The 18,395-nt window shown below is 61.3% G+C and overlaps 1 protein-coding gene across 1 annotated transcript; it reads right to left on the bottom strand.

The window, feature by feature from the left end:
• Positions 1 to 968: 968 nt before the first annotated feature.
• On the bottom strand, positions 969 to 16,903 carry MNT (MAX network transcriptional repressor). The gene is made up of 6 exons (XM_032429035.1): positions 16,617 to 16,903; positions 10,904 to 11,483; positions 10,301 to 10,342; positions 10,024 to 10,135; positions 4,637 to 4,829; positions 969 to 4,501 (listed from the first exon to the last, which is right to left on the bottom strand). Exons 1-6 carry the CDS (start codon positions 16,687 to 16,689, stop codon positions 3,744 to 3,746), a joined length of 1,758 nt encoding a protein of 585 aa, XP_032284926.1. The 5' UTR covers positions 16,690 to 16,903; the 3' UTR covers positions 969 to 3,743.
• Positions 16,904 to 18,395: the final 1,492 nt, after the last annotated feature.

Consider the following 18,395-nt stretch of genomic DNA (forward strand, 5'->3'; position numbering starts at 1 on the left):
TCCTCAGAGAAGGGGACCCCAAGACGTTCGTGGCCACCACGTCCTTCCCTAAGGATAATCCCTCCCAGGAAGAGAAGCCGAGTCCATTCCTCTGGCTGGGGCTGGGAGTGGGAGTGGGGAAGGTGTGGTCAGGGCGTTGGACGAGGCGGCCGGCCCGGTCTATAGCTAAGCCTCTTCCTCACCCTCCCCACTTCCTCCTGAGACAGCCTGCAAAGGGCTGATTTCCCCTAAACTGGGAGAGATGTAGTTATAAGGACAAGGGTCTTCCAGGCCCATCTTAGAACATGGTTCTTTGAGTCCTGCCCTCCGACTTCTTCCTCTTCTTGTTCCTTTCCCTCATGGACTCCCCAGATGACCTGGCCTGACTTACCACCTCAGAAGCACATCCCCTCTCAAGAAGCCTCTCCCCGTTCTGTGCACCGATCCAGGGCAGTCCCCCCACCTTTCCTATTGGAACTTTCTCAAGTTCAGGATCCCCAGCTCTGCGGCAGGCCCCAGGGCTGAGTGGCACACGCTAGGGAACTGCCGGAGTTGTCAGATCTGACTGCAGCTCCCCAGGCTCCCAGGCGACCTGTGTGAGCGTACAAGTCACTTGGCCACCTCAAACCTGTTTCCTTACCTGCCAGAACAGGGCTAGTTCTTGGCTTATGTACTCCACCATGCTGTTAAGAGATGAAACAAGATAGTGTTTGTAAAAATGGTTTGAGGAAGTAGAAAGTATTACAAAAGCATAAGGAAGACCAGAACTGCAGTTCAGAGCTTGTTTAGGATTGAACATTGGCATCAGAACCAGAAGGTTCCGAATCTTCTAAAACTGACCAGCACCAAAGCTGCTGGAGGAACCTGCCCCCCTCAAAGGACAACGAGGCAAGGCCCCCGATGCTTCTTGCTGGAGGTCCTTCCTGAGAGGTGGAGGCCTCCTGTTGCAACAGAGTGACCCGGATGCTGCAGCCTGGCGGCTCCATCTCTGGTTTCAGTGCAGGTTTATTTCAGTTTTATATTTTATTCCAGGCAAGTGCTTATTACATGGATAGTATTCATGTCTCAATACCTAAAGTCTTGGAGCATGAACAGCCACTAGAATACAGTTCAATAGTAAAAATACAATATGTACAAAATTAGGGTTTTTGTAGGGTTTTGTTTTGTTTTTTTTTTTTTCCCACACAGCAGATGTATCCAAACACATAAAAATCTCTACAGTCTGGGGTCGCTACAGTTTGTATTTCAGGAAACGGAGACACAGTGACCGAGTCCTCACTGTAAACAAGGGCCACCTCTTTGGGGGATGGGGATGGAACCCTGGGATGGGGGAGAAGCTGTTCCTGGAGAGCAGGGGTTATGATGACCCCTCATTCCCCTCCAGGCACTCCCTGCCCTTCTTTGGCCCCCCAAGGAACCAACCTCCCCCTCTCCCCGAGGTAAAGGCTCCCAGCCAGTGAGCCACTCTTAACATCAAAAAGTAAAACACGCATGAGAGGTAAGGTGTGTGTGTGTGTATGTGTGTGTGCACGCACGCGTCCCCCAGGCTGGAAGGGCTAGGGAGGGGGATGGGCAGGCGGTCCCACAGGGTGAGGACAGACGTGGTCCTGACAGCTCTCAGAGGGGAGATAGATGCCCAAGGGAGGGCTGGGCGGCGGCTGCCCTCTCGGGCACACAGCATCACAGCGTTCACAAACAACAAAAACAACAGCAACAACACCCATCGTCACCAATCTGGACATAGTCATTCGGCACTAGATTCGAAGGCCCCCACTGCTGGGGTGGGGAGGGGCAGGGGCAGTGAGCGGGCGGATGAGGTATCTGTGCAGGCCCGAGAGGCCCCTGGCTGACACGCTTTCAACTCCGGAATGGCCTCAGAATGCAGGGAGGTTAACAGAGCCGGAAAGGGCAGGTTCCCCAATGCTTCTCTGACTGTTCCCTGGGCACCAGGCCCATCCGGCTCCCTCAGTTGTAATCTCTCGGGGAAGAGCAGAAGCTGGTTTCCCCAAGAACCAGGGTGGCGGGTGGTGGCTGCAGGGGCAGGAAGGCAGCAAGCTGGTGGGGTGGGTGTGAGGCTCCCTCCTGGGGGCCTCTAGATGACCAGAGGCCTTCCCTTTCCCCACCCCAGGCGAGACGGAGGAGAACAGGCCCCGGGGAGGTCTCCAGGACAAGGAAAGAACTGAGAGTTCTGAGGTGTCCAAATCTGTTCAAGACCTTTGCAAGCCTCCTCAGTATCCTGCACGTCCCTCCCCCTGCCCATCAAAGCAAAGGTCACACCTGGGGACACTGGCTTCCCCTCCCCACATCGAAAGGCCACTGGCCAGTGTGTGTGTCCAGGTGGGGAGGCGAGTGTGCATGTGTGTACAACTGAGTGTGTGTCTGACACAAGGCCACTTGTAATAAATACCCACATAAAAAGAGAAGCCAAGGCAGTCGGCAGAGGCAGGGAAAGCAGCAGGCCCTGCACACAGGCCCCCTCGCTCCCCCCCACCCCAAGCTCAGCCCTGCCCTAGATCCAACGAAGGACCTTCCTCAGAGGAAGGTTGTGGCACACTCAGAAGAGCCCACTGGAGAAGAAAAGTGGATGTTCAGGGGAAAGACAGAGATGATGCCAGAGACAGACTAGTTGGGGCAGAAGTAGCAGCCCTCCTCCCTGCTCTACAGGGCCCCCCTCCCCCGAGGGCATCAGGGAAGGGGCCTGGGCATTTGGCCCAGCCCCTGGATTCTGACTTCCTGAGGGCCTCAGCAGTGTGGCTTCAGGCTCCCAGAACCCAGACCAGACGCCGGCTCGAGGCTACAGGAGGCACTCGGGGGAGCGCATAGCACTGAGCAGAGGCCAGGGAAGCAGGGCGGCCAATGCGACAGCACCCCATCCCCTCTGCCTTTGGGAAGCCAAGAGCCAGGCCCAGGGGGTCCAGAGAAGCTCTCTCCTCAGCCCAGACCCAGGCAGTGCTGGGGAGGGCCAGCATGGCGACAGGCCAGCCAAGCCCTTCCTTCCCAGCCCCCACCCTCAGCCTACCCTCCCAAGGTCAGGAGCCCAGTAGCAAAGACTGGGGGGGGGCGCTCAGGGAGCTTAGCAACAGCGTGGGGTAGTTGTTGGTAGCGACTCCTCTTAACTAGCTTCTGCGGTAACGAATCAGTGACCGCAGCTGGGTCGGAGAACCCTAGGCCGGGGGGCCCACCTGCCTGGATGGGACCGCAGCGCAGCCCCGTCCTAGGATCTGTCACCGGCACTCAGAGCAGAGCCCCCGACGCACCCAGATTTCTGGGCCAAGTTGCTTCCGTTCTGCTCCCTGCCTGCTTTCCCCCCCTCCCCGGAAAGGCCTGGGAAGCGAAGGCTGAGGCTCCGGATGGAGGCCCCGGGCCCGTGGCCCCCACACGAGCAGCGGCAGCACTGGGAGGCAGGCGGGGCGGGGCGGTCAGCAGAACACAACACCCACGGCGCAGGCTGCAGGGGACAAGGCGGGGAGGCAGGAAGGGCACTGGAGCCGGCACCAGGCCAGGCGAGTGGCACATACACCAGAGTGTCTCATCACGTGCTCAAGTCCTAGGGCAGACCCCCTGCCCCGCGCCCAGCTCCCCGGGGTGGCCCTCCCTCCCCTGGCTCAGAGTCTCTGCACCCCCTCCCCTAGGAGGCCTGGGGGTGGGGGTGGGTGCGGCGGGCCTCGGCCTGGCTGGAATGTGTGGAGCTGGTGGGTGGGAGAGAGTGGGGGACGGGTTCCCCCTCCCTGCCCCCACTGGGGGCCTCTGAGTGGCCCTCCTCCTCAAGCCAGCTTGAGCGTGCTGACCGGGAAGGAGGGCATGGTGACCATGGTCACAGGGTTGAGCACTGTCTGGCCCACCAGCTGGGGGTGGTGCACCACCTGAGCCCCCACGGCCGGCTTCGCCATGACCGTGGCTGGGGGCCCCAGCCCGGCTGTGCCATTCACTTGCTGGTGTGAGAGGGTGTGGGCAATGTGGCTCACCGCCACGGGCTGGCTCACCGCCACGGGCTGCGGGTACAGGGGCAGCTGGGAGCCGAGGTGGGCCACGTGGTTGAGGGCAGCAGGGTGCACTGTGATGTGGCCGATGGGGGGCGTGGCGGGCGCCAGCTGCACAGCAGGGCTGGGGGCTGAGGGTGCAATGTGGGCGACGTGCTTGCCGCCCGGGCCCTGGAGAACGTGGTTCACAGTCTGGATGACTGAGGCGTGGGTGGTGGCCGTGTGGGCGATGACCGTGGAGCCCCCGCCAGCTGCAGCCACCAGGTGGGCTGGGGCCGGCACCAGCGTCTGCGCAGGGGCAGCCGGTGGGGGAGGAGGGGCCGGCAGAGGGGTCTTCTGCTGTGCTGGCGGCTGCTGCCCAGGCAGGGGGACGGGGGACAGGGCCACAGGCTGGGAGTGCGGGTGTGCATGGGGAGGCGGAGGCGCGGGGGCGGCACTGGGCGGTGGCTTCGGCAGCTCCGGGTGGGGGCGATGGCTCAGTTTAGGTGGGCCCAGGCCGGCCTGGTCCTCCTCCATATCCTCGTCTATGTTGTCCTCACCCTCTGTGGGGGGACACGGGGACAGGGACAGGTCAGAAGAGCTTGGGAAACCCGAGGCTGGAGTAGTAAATGCCCCTGGGGTCTGGGAGGCGTGGAGCCGGGAGGGGGGGGGGCCTGGCCAGGGAGGGGCGGACTCACCCGAGGCTGTGGAGGTGGAGGCCTGGTCGTCCTCGGGCTGGCCAGTCTGCCGGAGCACGCGGTCTATCTCCAGCACGTCCATCCACTGGCTCAGCTCGTGCTTGAGCTCGGTCAGCCGCTGCTGCGTGGCGATCTTCTCCCGAGCCAGGCGCTCCATCTCATGCTCATATTCCTTCTCCTTCCTCTTCAGAGACTGGAGAACAAGGCAAGGGCCCGAACGATACCCTGAGCAGGAGCTAGAGGGCCCCCAGTACGGAAACCTCTCCCCACGGCCACGCTGGTCTCCAGGCCACTCAGCCCCCAGGGCCAGGTCCGCAGTGAGGGGGCTGCGGGAGACCACACCCGCCCCTGGTCCGCGCCCGGGCCCGTGAGGCGCCGTGAGGCCCCCTGGCCTGTGCACTGCGCGCTCTCCAACACGCACCACCGACACAAAGCACAGCTGCAGTCAGCTCGTCCCCAGGAGGAACGCCCTCCCCTGCCCCCACCCACATCAACTTTGTCCGGAGGAGCTTCTGGGCCTCTGGCCCCATCCACCTGCCCCGCAGCCTCTTCGCTCCATCCTGCGGAGGACAGAAGGGGAAACGGACTCCTCGGCGCCGCTCAAGGCCCCCGGCACGCTCATACCACGCGGTCAGTCGCCACGCCACAAGCTACCCGCCTTGGAACTCATTCCCCAAAGAACCCCCGACGATCCTGCCCCTCTCTCCACAGCATCATTCCCTAGTCTCCTCCACTTCAGTGTCCCTGAGGAGCCGCCCCCCACCCCCCCGCATTTCTTCTCCACCTGCCTCCGTCTGGCTCGGGCAGCCGCTGGCTCGGCACCCTCCGCCTGGCCCTGGGCCGCTGCCCGCGGTGCCCACCTGGGCTGCCTCTCACCATCGCCTGCCGCCCTCCAGAGTCCCCGGGCTGCTGGCGGATCCCCCAGCCCTGGAACGCGCCCCCTCCTTCCACACCTGTAGCTGAGCTGCACTGAGCACCGCCGGAGACACTTCCGCCCTTCACCCCAGGTTCCGGTTGGCCCCGCCCCGTGACTCTGAGGCCACCCCCCCTCACTAAGAGCACCAGGAGGGAGCGCCCCTGGCCACGGAGCCCACGGCTGTCCGGGCACACAGGCAGCTGTGCGTGTGGGGGGCGCTCGCACAGGGGCCGCGTGCCGGGCTTCCCGTCGTAAGTGTCTCCAGTTTCCCCTCACACAGGACTTATTTGCAGCTCCAGAAGGCCAGCCTGTGTCCTCCATGACCACTCTGATGCCCTATTAAATGGACTCCTTGAAGTCTTGCAGATCTCCCTGCTGCCAGCTTCTCCTTGGCCCAGGCACGTCACGAGCGCTGGGGCCACCGAACACGGACACACTTGCCCTGCTGCACCCCGAAACCTCCGAACCTGCGCTGCTCCTGAGCTCCTGTCTTCCAAGGCTTGCCGGTCCCGGCAGGTGCAGAACCCACGGACCCTGCACACACCAAACTCTCCAGCTCGTCTTGGTTCTCCTCTCTGAACCCCGTCTCACACACAGATCCTCCTTTCTCGCCCCCCCTGCATCTTATCTGCTTGTGTTCCAAGCCCACACCCGAGCCCCCACCACCCTTCCCCGTCCCAGGCCCTTGAGCCCTTCCTGACGCGGCAGCCCACACTCGAGCACTTAATAGGACCATCAGTACTTAATCAGACACTGGCTCAGACGACCCCCTAAAAACTTCATGTTTTGTCTTTCCACCTCAGTACACACGGTCCCCGTCCAACGCGGTGAGTAAGGGCAAGGACTATTCCATAATTAGCTTTTTCCCTCGAACCTACCAGCGGCCAGGACAGAACTATGCGTATCTTAGCCCCAGGGGAAGGATATGTCAGGATGTGAGCATGTGGATTCCCACCTCTGTCCTGTCCCTCTGTCACAGGGAATCAGTCACCCGATGGACTGAGTTTGCCCTGATTCCATTTACTACGAGCAGTCTCACAGCAGCCTTCCTGACTGTTCACTTGCCCCTCGCCCCTCCTGGGTATGGCAAGATCCTCAACTTCACCCACTCCCTCCGGGAGCCCCAAACTCCTTGTATTTCTGATCTCACCAGTCAGGAATGCCTCAAACCATTAGTGCCTGCAACACACAACCCAGATACAACCATACTCTGTTCTGGCCTGAAACCTGGTAGCTTTACAATTCTGCCGGCAGTCCCAGGCCACACACGGCCTCCTCTACATCCTGGCTTTTGAGATTTAACCTGCTTCTCTCCACAGTTCTGCCAGAAAGATCCCTCCCTTACACACTGAGGCACACGCAAACACACACACACACACACACACACACACACACACACACACGGCTGGCTTCTCACTTGGCTCTACCCTGAGAGGCCAGTTTGCTGGACATGATATCAGATGAGGCCATACCAATGATGGGGCCTAGGGTGAGTCAGCTCTCACTTGAACCTTGCTGCTGGGGGGCTGGAAGTGACCATCCTGAACTCTACCCACCAGCAAGGAGAGTAGATTTCTGGCTCTGGGAGAAACTCAGAGGTCAAGACCTCTTTTTCTTAACTAGCCCAGTTCTCCACAGGCCCAGAGGCCCCTGGAAAGTTTCCCCAGGGTCTAGCTTTTGTCCACATTGCTTCATTTTAAACACATTTCCTAAGACTGCCTGGATGCACAGTTTGTTACCTGCCTACTCCTCTTCCTGTTTTTGTCCACTTCCCTGTGGCTTTCTTCAAACCCTTTCGCCCCTCCTAGCCACTCTGAGTCTGCCTGGGGGCTACAGCTTTCCACCTCAGCACACACCCAAAGCCTTCAGTCTACACAGCTAACGGGGTCTCTCTACTACTCCCTTTTGACTCCCATCTAGTGCCCTGCTGCCCCCATCTCTACGTGGCAACCGCATGACCACCTTTAACTTCCAAAACTGCATCCTGCTCCCCCCTGTTGGAGAAACTGGCCTGCGCTGGGCCTCTGCCCTCTGTTTTGCCTAGGTCACCCTGAAACCTTCAGGTCTCAGCTCGAATGCCCCTTCCTCAGCAACAACTTCCCTCACTCCCTAGAACAGATTCTGTGATCCCTGACCCTTTTACGTCCTCATGGCACAGTCCTCTGTTTTATTTGTTTATAATCTGCCACCAAGACCAAACCTATGAAGACAGAGACCCACGCTTTTTTCTTTGCTTCCTGCTTTACTCTCAGAGTCAGACACAGAGCTGTCCAAAGTACCTAAATGAATAAACAAATGAGTGAGGTTAAGGATTTAGAAAGCCTTGTTAAGTTTTGTATTTCTGCTTCCATTGCCCCAGGACAAATATCTCTTAGGAACAGCCTGGGTACACCTCGCTGCCTACTCAGCCCAGGCCCATGCCTGCTGGTTCTACTGAGTCTCTATTTCTAATTTATTTATTTATTTATTTATTTTAAATTTTATTTATTTTTGAGAAAAAGAGAATGAGAGAGAGAGAGAGAATGAGAGGGGTGAGGGTCAGAGGGAGAAGCAGACTCCCCGCTAAGCAGGGAGCCCGATGTGGGACTTGATCCTGGGACTCCAGGATCATGACCTGAGCCGAAGGCAGTCGCTTAAGCAACTGAGCCACCCAGGCGCCCCTCTAATTTATTTTCAATTGTCATTCAAACAAGGCTCCCCTTCCTAAGTATGTGTCTATAAAGTGGAATGTGCTATTCCATCCTTCCTGTATCTCAGTAATTGCTATGAAGTTGGTACTTAGAGAGGACGCATCCTCCTAACATCCCCATGATGAAAATACTTTTTCTTTCCTATTTAGCAAAATGGCAGTACAGAAGAAACTGATATTCAAAAGAACGTCACAGCACTTAAGGATTTGCTCCTAGGCCATATGATTAGGAATGACTGAAGAACCAGTAATATTCTCAAGATCAAGTTCTACAAAAACATGTAGGAAGTAGGCCTCCCAGGGCCCCTCCTCCTCCGAGGCCAGACCCGCCGCAAGCGACGCCCCGCCCCGCCCCTCCCGGAGCACGCGCGCACCCACGCGGACCCGGCTTTGCAGCGTCACTCCCCGCCCGCGGCACCCCACCGCTCGGCGCGCGGAAGCCCCGCCCCAACCCGGCCCCGCCAATCCCCGAGCCCGGCTCCGCCCCTCCCGGGTGCAGGAAAGCAGCCTGGAGGCGCGCCAGCCACTCCCCCTCGCCCGCAGGGCGGGCGGAAAGGCGCGCGTTCGCGGGAGGCAGGAGGGGAGCCGCCGGCTGGGAGCAGTGGCGTAGCAGCGCCTCCGCCCCAGGAACGAGTCAGGCTCCGGTTACCTCAGGGCTGTGACCCCGCAGTCTTGGCCGGGGGGAGGGGTAGGACCACGCCTCTGGCTCCTACTTCGGTCGGACCCTCCCTGACCCCCATCCCAGGGGGACCTTGTCGCTACCCGCCCCCCCCCCACAGCTGCCCGAGCACGCGGACAGGGGACCCCAAGCTTCCCCCGCCCCCACCCCGCGCGGGTAGGCAGCGATAAGTCCCTCCCACTCCCCAACGGCTCGGTTCCGACTCCGTCTCCGCCGCCCGCCCCACCCCCACAGCCTCCTTCCCGGCACGCGGAACCCTCGGCCGGTTTCCAGGGAAACCGAAACACGGGGCCGTCATGGCAACTGTCTTATCTGGCGGGAGCCCCCCACCCCGTACTGCGGAGGGAAGCCAGTGCCCCAAGGGGAGAGGAACACACGGCCAGGAGGGCCCCTTGAAAAGGGGCTTTTAAAAACCCAGGCAGGAGAGCGTAATTTTTAAAGGTCGGTGACCCCAGGACTGTTTTGGTCACCCAGACCACCACATTTCCCCGGTTTAACCCCCAAACTCGAGTCGTGGCACCTCAGTACTCTCACTGGAAGGCTCTTAATCATTCTGGGGTCAGAGTGGGGGGCCTCACCGGCGCGCCGCCGTCTGCAGGGAGCCACGCCCAGGGGACTCCCCACCCCACCACGAGCGACAGGCTCTCGGGCCGAGTCCGGGTTCCCGCCCAGGCACTGCGGGCGGGGTGGAGGCGCTGGGGCCGCGCCACGCCCTTCTCACCCGCGGGGGCACTAACAGCGCCAGGTGGTAGCACGGGCCCGGGCACCGGGGGACCGAGCTGCGGGGGCGGCGCAGATGGCGGGGCTCCGCGGGGCGGCCCGGCGGGGAAGGGGGAGAGGGGAACGCCGCGGCCGCCCTCCCCCGCGCACGCGCGCCCGTCCCCCCGCCCCCTCGCGGGCGGGGAGCCCCGCTGACGTCAGCCGGGCCATGTGCTCAGCGCCCGCGTGGAGGCGGGCGGGGGAGCCGGAGAGGGAGCGAGGGCAGGGCGGGGCGGGGCGGGGCGGGGCCGCGGCGAGGGGAAGAGGGCGGGCGGGAGTGGAGAGGAAGCTGGCGCTGCGGCCACCGCCCGCCCTCCTCTCGGCGGTGCCTCCCTCCCCCATACCTGGATGTACCGCAGCGCCGTCCGCAGCACACTCAGATTCGACGTCTTCTTGTCGTCCACGTTGGGGATGTTGCGCTTCAGGGTCTCAAAGCATTCCTTCAGATGGGCCCTCCTGGAGAGAGGGAGTGGCGCTGGTTAGCCAGCACCTGGGGGGGGGGCGGGGGCTGGGGGCGGGGGAGTAGGCCCCAGGAGAGCTTGGGGGACCAAGGGTGGGACCAGTCCCTGTAGGGGGCGGGGCGGGCCCAGAGACACACACACACCCCGCACGCGCACACACCTGTTCTTCTCCAATTTGTTGTGGACTTCTCTGGTTCCGATCCTGAAACCCAGACAGACAGGAAAGGAGGTTCAGGGAGGAGGGCCCAATTAGATGGCCTTCCTGCCCCCACTCCCCAAATGCCACAGGTGGTTTATTCTCCGTACAAAGCAGCAATGGGAGATATTCACCCTGTGCCGAGGCGTGTATACCCCCTGGAGGGCACATGTATGCTCATAATTCACAATCCCTTTAATCCTCCATCCTGCCCTTGTCCACCTGTGAGGAGACAGAAGGCCTCCTGGGGCTCACAGAAATAGCCAGTTGACCCCAGCCCTCACCCAAGAGATCCCCAATCCAATACTCTGTCCAAAGGCCTGGCAATGCCATCGGCCCATCCTTGAGGGGGTCAGAGAACACGGAAGCCTGACAACAGAGGGCAATGGGGAATGGACACAGGCACAGTGAGAACTGTCCAAATATAGTACGATGCTTCTCAGTTGGAGAGGTAGGACATGGTTTTGAAGGATGAGCTTAGGAGGGGCTACTTTCTCTTGCACACACAGCCCAGAGTGTGGGCAGTTCTCCATCCCACCAGCCTGGACTCTGCCACACCTCACTCACCCCCCAGGCCTCTTCTTCTGTTCGCTGGATTTGACTTCTTCGGCTGGTGCCAACTTCAGGGTCCCAAGAGTGGGTGGGGGTGGCTGCTGGGGGGCCAGCTGGGGCTGAACTCCAGGGTGAGGTGCTATGGTCAGGATGGGTGTGGGGAGGGGCTGCAAAGGCTTGGGGCTGCCAGTGGGCGGAAGGGTGGTCTTAGAGTCTGGCAGCAGGGGAGCAGGGTTGGGCACCTGCGGCCTGGTGGGCAAGGGAGCAGACTCCTTAATGCTGAGTCCAGGGGTGCTAACCAGGGCTGGCTGGCGAGGCGCCAGGGGCAAAGGCTGGGCTGCAGGAGGCAGTGGTGGGGGCGGGGGCAGAGGCTGAGGAGAGTTGGTCACTACTGGAATAGGAATGACAGTCAGTGGGGTGGGGGTGGCAAGTGGGGGTGGGGGTGCTGGGGGGGGCGCTGGGGGGGACAGAGGTAGGGGTGGTGCTTCAATGCGGGGTTCCTCCACGGGCAGGGCGTGGGCCAGCCTGGCCAGGCTGCTGGCCTTCTTCTGCTCCTGCTCTCTGTCCCGCTCCAAGCGGAGCCGCTCCTGCTCCTCTGTGCAGAGAGAACACAAGGGGCGTCTCAGCGGGCGGCAGTCCTGGCCTCCAGCTTCTGAAGTCTTTCAAGCAGAACGCGGCCTCTGACCCTGTCCCAGTCAGTGCTCAGCCCGAGACACCACAAATACCTATCTACAGCCAGCCAGGCAATGGGGCTAAGTGCCGGGGGGCACAGCAGTGAACAACACAAGAGACCTGGTCTCTGCTTTGGATGAGGGGAAGGACAAGTAACAGAGAACAATCCAGGCTGGGAGAGGAGAGAGGCTGTAGAAAGACAGTGCAGGAGTAGTCAGCGAGGGTGCTGGAGGCCTGGCAACCTGAAGGTTGAGGGGTTAGGCTGGTGCAGGGAAGTTCAGGAACAACAAGGCTGAGGGGAGTGGGGTGACAGATAAGGTGGGCAGAGGCCAGTCGGCGAAAACCCTCACATGCCACTACAGGAGAACGGAGCGGGGGGGATAGATCATAGCTTCTGGGGAAGGCCTTCAACAGTTTGTACCAAGTACCTTCAAGATGAAATAAATGAGCTCAGAGAGGCAAAGTGATTTGTTGAGAGTCACAGAGCAAGTCACAGGTAAAACTGAAACCAGACCCAGCCAGGAATCCTGACACCTGGCGGATGCCCATACCTGCTCTGTAAGCACATGCTCACTAGGCGTCTGTACACACACACCTGGATCCTCACAAGAGTCCATGCCACAGGCAGGGCTGGGACATCATCTTCAGTTCGCACATGAGGACATCAGGCCCAGGAGTCCCAGGCCAGGGCGCAGTGTCTGGTTTCCTCAGGGACCACACACACATTCGGTCCTCCTCTGCCCTCTGTGGTGCTAGAACTCACTGCTCCCAAATCCCTCCCCCGCCATCCCCCACCAGCAGCACAGCCAGAGAGGTAAGAGGCGGGCAGGAAGGAAAGGAAGGCAGCCCTGCACCTGTCCATTCAGCATCTCGGCTGCAAGCCCTGCTGCAAGGTGAGGCCTGCTCTGGAGCCGGCCAGGACCAGGGGAAGGGGAGGGCCCTTCCTGAGCCAGAAGTACCTCTCCGTCTCCACCCTGCCCGGTGCTCTCCAGGCCCCACCATTCCGGTTCCCCGGCCACAGGGCTGGGCAGGGGCCCTGGGAAGCAGCTGTAGCCCCCAGGCCAGGGAGCGGGCTGGTCCACCAGCGCTCCTGCGGTCCGGGATTGGCCACTGCTGACTAACTGAGCTGACAGCAGGGCCGGCAGGCACGCCCCTACGGAGGAGGGCATCAACCCCCCACTGGGGCCCTTGGGCCAACCGACAAAGTGAGTGTGAGCCGGGCCGGCTCGGAGCCCCTCCCTCCCTCAGGGGCGAAGGAGGAAGTCGAGCGGTGTCGTGAGAGGGAAGCGCTCAGTGGTTTCCCAGCAGCACAGGCCTCTTCCGTGGCCCCTGCCCTTCAGGAAGGGGAGCTGCCAGGCCTGCTCCAATGAGGGCAGCGCTCTCCCAGGCCTTTCCGGCCGGCACTGGCTTCTGTTACAGCCCCGGAGAAAACCAGCTGTCTGCCCTCCAGCTGCCCAGAGACCCCGCGGGCAGAGTGGTCTGCGGAAGGCCACTGACCAGCTACCCAGTCCATCCCCCGCACTGCTCCCCCCTCCCCCCTTCCCATCCCCTCCCCCTCAGCTCCAGGGCCCAACACAGTCCACCTTTGGGCCGGGACCCAAACTTTCATTGGGTTTGGGACCAGGGTTCCACTCTCCCATTAGCAGTGGGACAGAGAGGGCCCCAAGCCCCGAGGACAGGTGCCCTGGGAACCCAGAATGAAAGTAAACCTCATATTCCCCATATTTGAAAGGAACCCACCGCTCATCCAGGAGATGGCAACCTTCTCACCTACCCTCTCCGTTCCAGAGTCAGGCAGCTACGCCTCACAGGCGCTGGGAGGGACCCAGGGCAACAGCCAGGCTCTATCACACCTGGATCAGCAGGAAAAATCTTGACTGGTGGGGAAGAGGGGGTGTCCCAGGCCAGATGCAGCCCACCAAAGCTTCCTGCCTCCTCCCCACCCAGCAGTGACCCTCTTCCTATGCCCTGCGGAGGGGGAAACAAAGTGGGGGGAGCAAGCTGGCAGTCACTCAGGGGACTCCCTCAGTAACAGAACAGATTCGGGCTCTGTAAAATAATGCTCTGCGGCAGCCAGGCGTGCACTCCCTCTCCCACTCGCAAACATGCCCACGACGCTGGCCCCAGATAAGTTAGCATGACACGTCTGGGGTGATTCAGGGGCCACAGCAGGCACAGGGCTGGGGCCTGAGGAGTCTACACTAGGTAGCCCGTGTTCAGGGGGAGTTCTCCCCTTCTTCAGGCTAATAGGAAACTTGGTGCATAAGGCAGGCCCCAGGATGTGACTAGGTCAGGTAGAAGAGGGTCCCATTTGAGCCACCTCCATGAATGCTGGAAATGACCAGGCCCTCCTGCTGACGACTTTTTCCCTCTCACACATACATGTGCACACACATCCTCAGGTGCATCAAGGGAGCAATCTGGCTGGTCTAAGTCAGGAAACCCACCCTTGAAACTGAAAGGGGACATGGATAAGAGGATCCCTGTCCAGAGCTGTTCATCAGGTACATACCCAGGAAAGCAGTTCTGGTCACCAGGTCCACACATGACCCCTTCTCTCCCACTGTCCCCACCCCAAGCCAGAAGACAGAACCTCAAGGAGGGGGAAAAAATGAATTTGAGATTGACGTGCTGCGGCTAAATCTAGCCATCTGCACGTGAGCTTTTGGAGTAGATCTGGCTTTGCACCATCCATCCCCTAAGACCTCTGGCCCCACCAAGAAGGAACTGTGACTGGTCAGTTAAACTGGGCCTCTGCTCAGCTCCCTGCCCCCAGTTCTCACCACCTGGGGGAGGGGCAGGGCTCTGCAACTTCTTAGGAGAGAACCATTCCCAGGCTCCTTTGCAGTGTTGCACACATCATCCCTGCCCTTACTGTCAGCTCTGGACTTAGTATTTTGGAAAGGGTGGGGGAGATGATAGTGGGGGGGGTCCTCTCCCCTTCCCCATAAGACCAATCAGTCTGAGGGTAAAGTGAAGGTGAAGTGGTTGTTCCCTTGGGGAAAAAACAGGGTCAACCCTGTTCACCTCTAGCACAGTGCCTGATACACAGCAAGGACACAATAGGTACGCCTGAATTGCACTCTGCTGGTGGCAGCAGGTGACTCAAGTCTCTCCAATTCTTGTGCACGCACCCTCCTCCCCTCGCCCCCTCGCTGCGCCCGCAAACAGGACATTCTCGGTCACCACCATCACTGTCCAGGGCCTGACCCTGCTCGGGACCCAGAAGATAAGGGGGAGGGGCACGCTGGCTGATGTCCCGGCCCATCAATTCCGTAAAACCCAAGCATCTCATCTCACAGATCTCGAGTGACTCCTGACCTTGAGAGGCCGGTCGACCAGTCACTAGGCCGGGCGGACCCGCCGCTCCCCCCGCCCCTGGCCCGCTGCCGCTCCCCCCACCCCACCCCCTCCGCCGCCGCGGCCGCGGCAAAAGCTGCAGGGCGCGCGCGCACAAAACACACACTACTACCTCCTGCATGACTCATCATTGAAGCAACAATAGGCAGAGAGAAAGGAAAGGAGGGCGAAGCACTCTCTCCACCACAACGAACCCGGCAGAAGGAGGGGAGGGGAGGTTGGAGGGGACATGAGTCCCCGGATACAGCACACACACCGATCCAGGGCCGAGGCCCTCTCAATGGTCCGGAAAACGGAGGTCTTTCCCTCCAACCCCTATTCCTGCAGCACCCTGAAGCTGGGGACCACCGACAGAGCGGGTGGGATGGGAAGCATCTGAAATCCTCGTTTCCTGCCGAGGGAACGCCAAAGTTTGCCCCTTCTCAGCCTGGCTCATTCCACATTGTAGCTAGGGGTACTGCCAGGAGGTCCTGGTGAGAACGTTCCCCAAAACGTCAGTGGGAATATGTGAGCTCTAAATGTCCTGTCGCCCTGCGATTCTGAGGGTTTCCCTTGCCCCAGGATCAAAAACAGGAGGTTGGGGCGAGAATGGACAGGTGAGCTCGGCGGCTCCTCCTTCCAGCGCACAGGCTCTCCCTGGGAGGTGCCCGGCGGCCGGAGCCAGGGCCCAACCCGGCGCAAGGCCACTCGCCAGCCCCGCCCAGGCCCCGCCCCCGGCCGAGCGCGAGGCAGCTGGGAGGGGCCGGGCCGCTCTGTCCCCAGCGGGAGTGTCCCCCGTGCACGTGGTCGGAGGCGGGGCCCGTCCACGTCACCACCCGGTGTAACCAACGGGCTTGGAACGCAGGCACACGCAACATTCCAGCCGAGAGCGGGTTTGGAACGCGCAGACACGCCACATTCCACACCGACTAAAGTGGGGCGCAGCAAGGGGGGCCCGGGGACTGCCCCCAGCGACCTGCGGGCCGTTTCGCAGACACCCAATCAGCCCAGCTCTCACCCAAACCCCTGAAGCGCGACCCAGCCCAGCTCTGGGAGGCGGGGTCAGGCGGGGCTGGCCAGGATCATAAGACACGCGATGTCATTTCATTCTGCAAAGGCCGCCTCCGCCCCAAGCGGCGCGTAGATCGGCCGGGAGCGCCCCCCGCACCCTCCCCACAGGGCCAGGGAAGCCGGGGAGCTGCTCGGCGTAGAGTAATTCCCACCCCCCACTCCGTTACACACACGCCCACTCGTGTGCACTATACACTCGCCCGTGTACACGTCCGTTCATCCGCTCTCCTCGAGGCTCACATCACACATTCCCCCGTGCACACACGCACGCACACGCGGGTCTGCCACCCCCACGCAACACCATTCCACACCCCACCCCCCACCGGCTCACACATCCTCGGCGCTACCGAGGGCGCCGCTGACCCACGCGAAAGGAGCCCCCACGAAAGGTGCACACGGGGTGGCAGGCAGCTGAGGTGGCGCCCACAGGAGCCGGGTCCCTCACTGCACGGTAATGAATTCATTAATTAATTTTACTGCCCCCAACGTTCCTCCCCGGGCGGCGGCTCCTGTGCGGAACCTTGCGCTGCTCGGCTTCGCAGGCCGCCCGGGAAGGGGTCCTGCCCGCGGTTTCGCGTCGGTTCAGAGACCAGGGTCGCTCGTCTCCCCTTCCCCGGTGCCCCAGGGGCCCAGCCCGGCCGCTCACCACGTGCTCTCTGTTGTTGCTGCGCTTGCCATTCCAGGAAGCGGGCCGCCTCCAGTAGCGTCTCTATGCTCATCGCGCCGAGAGCTGCCGGGGGCGCGCCGGGGCCGAGACTGCGGCCCGCGAGCCGGGCACAGGTCAGGCTGGCGGGCAGGCAGGAGGGAGGGATCACCTCCGGGGGGCGACAGGGCTGGGCGGCGCAGCGCACTCCGCAGGGAAAAACGGGAGAGCACGGAGAGAAAAAATTGTTTCCCAAAATATTTGCAAAATATAATTTGCAAATTAAAAAAATTTTGATGCAAAAAACAAAAGGCGGCACTGCCTCCCTCCTTCCCCTCCCTCTCTTTTTCCCCCTCTGATGCCTCCCGCCCCGCGGCCCCCGGGAGTCCCGCCGACAAGAAAAGGCTTTGCAACAAGATGGCGAGGAGGCACCGACACACACAACAAGGGAAGGAGCCGCGCTGCCCCCGGCCGCCGCCCCCGCTACTACACCGGGGCCGCAGCCAAAGCCCGGACCGGAGCCCCCGCCCGCAGGGCCGCGGCGTCTCAGGAAGGGAGGGGCGGGGTCCCGAGCGGGCTGGCCCGCCCACTATAGACGGCGCGCGCACACGTGGCCTGGGTGGGGGTGGGAGAATATCCAGCCCCGCTCGCGCCCTGCATTTCCGCTTTCTCGCCTCGCCCCGCCCCGAAGGCAAGCCACAAGTTGAGCCAGGGCTGCGTGTTGCGGTCATTCACAACAAAGTGTGTCCTGCTGGAGGAAAAGAAGGGGGGAAAATTTAAGACTTAAGTTAGCTCAAATAAGGATATTCCAGGTCAGGGAAACCTTACGATGGTAGAGACTGGCCTGACCCCTGGGTCTCCGCTCCCTACCCACACGTGACCTGATTCCTGCAACCACCCGGCTGTCGCAATTCCCCCGGGATCCGCCCGTGGGCGGAGCTGACGGCAGGAGGCTGCCAGAGACTAGCGGAGGGAGCGGAGTGATGATCCGGTTCCGCGTTTTGCCTCCGTTCCTCCCCCCGCAGTGCGTTCGCATCCTATTAGGCGACGTCACCGGGCCGCGGGCCAATGGGCGGGCAGGACAACACGGCATGGAGCAGCTCCACATGGACACCCCGCGCCGCCAGCCTTCTGTTTAAAGGGCCAGTGTCTAACACGGTCACATTCGTGGGTGCGGATGGGTCCACTGTAAGAACGGAGGGTGGGACGCCGAAAGGGAAATTCTGCAGTTGTGCCCTGGCCTACCCATTACTCTTCACCACTCTCCCTTCAAAACCAAGTCTCTCTCTTTTCTTCCCCCAAATTCTTGTCTTTGTCCACGCGTGTCTAATGTGGATGGCCCACAGTCCACCCTTTGCTCTGGGGCCGGGGCGGGGGCAGTTGAGGCAAGGCGTCCGCAGCCCAGACCAAGGGGGCGGGGCCCAAATCGGGAACAACAACGTGGAGGGCGGAAGCCTGGCCCTGCCAGCCGCTGGGCGACTGAGGCCGCGGGCGGGGCGCGGGGTCGGGACGCTCAGCCTGGTCTCGACGGCGCTCGCCAAGAGGGCGGGATCCCCGGCTGGCGCTCGCTGCCGCCGCTCTTGCGCTAGTATTTGGGGGCGCCTGCGGGTACAATCAGAAAGTTAGACCTTTGTCAGGGTACCCAAATCCTCTCATTTTGCAGATAAGGAAACTGAGGCCCAGAGACCGGAGAGGACTTGTCTAAAGTCACTCAGTATTCCAGTCGCTGTATGCCCTGGAGGGAGGAGTATTTATCCTTGACCCCGTGGACGACTCTTTTGA

Source organism: Phoca vitulina, unplaced genomic scaffold, assembly GCF_004348235.1.
Source record: "Phoca vitulina isolate PV1807 unplaced genomic scaffold, GSC_HSeal_1.0 scaffold40, whole genome shotgun sequence".
NCBI classification, from domain to species: domain Eukaryota; kingdom Metazoa; phylum Chordata; class Mammalia; order Carnivora; family Phocidae; genus Phoca; species Phoca vitulina.

Excerpts from the sequence above, each read along its gene's own strand:
- MNT (XM_032429035.1), bottom strand. The coding sequence starts at position 16,689 with ATGAGCATAGAGACGCTACTGGAGGCGGCCCGCTTCCTGGAATGGCAA. Across the intron at positions 4,830-10,023 it reads CGGCGCTGCGGTACATCCAG|TCTCTGAAGAGGAAGGAGAA; the intron begins GTATGGGGGAGG and ends CTTGTTCTCCAG. Across the intron at positions 4,502-4,636 it reads CTCCACCTCCACAGCCTCGG|AGGGTGAGGACAACATAGAC; the intron begins GTGAGTCCGCCC and ends GTCCCCCCACAG.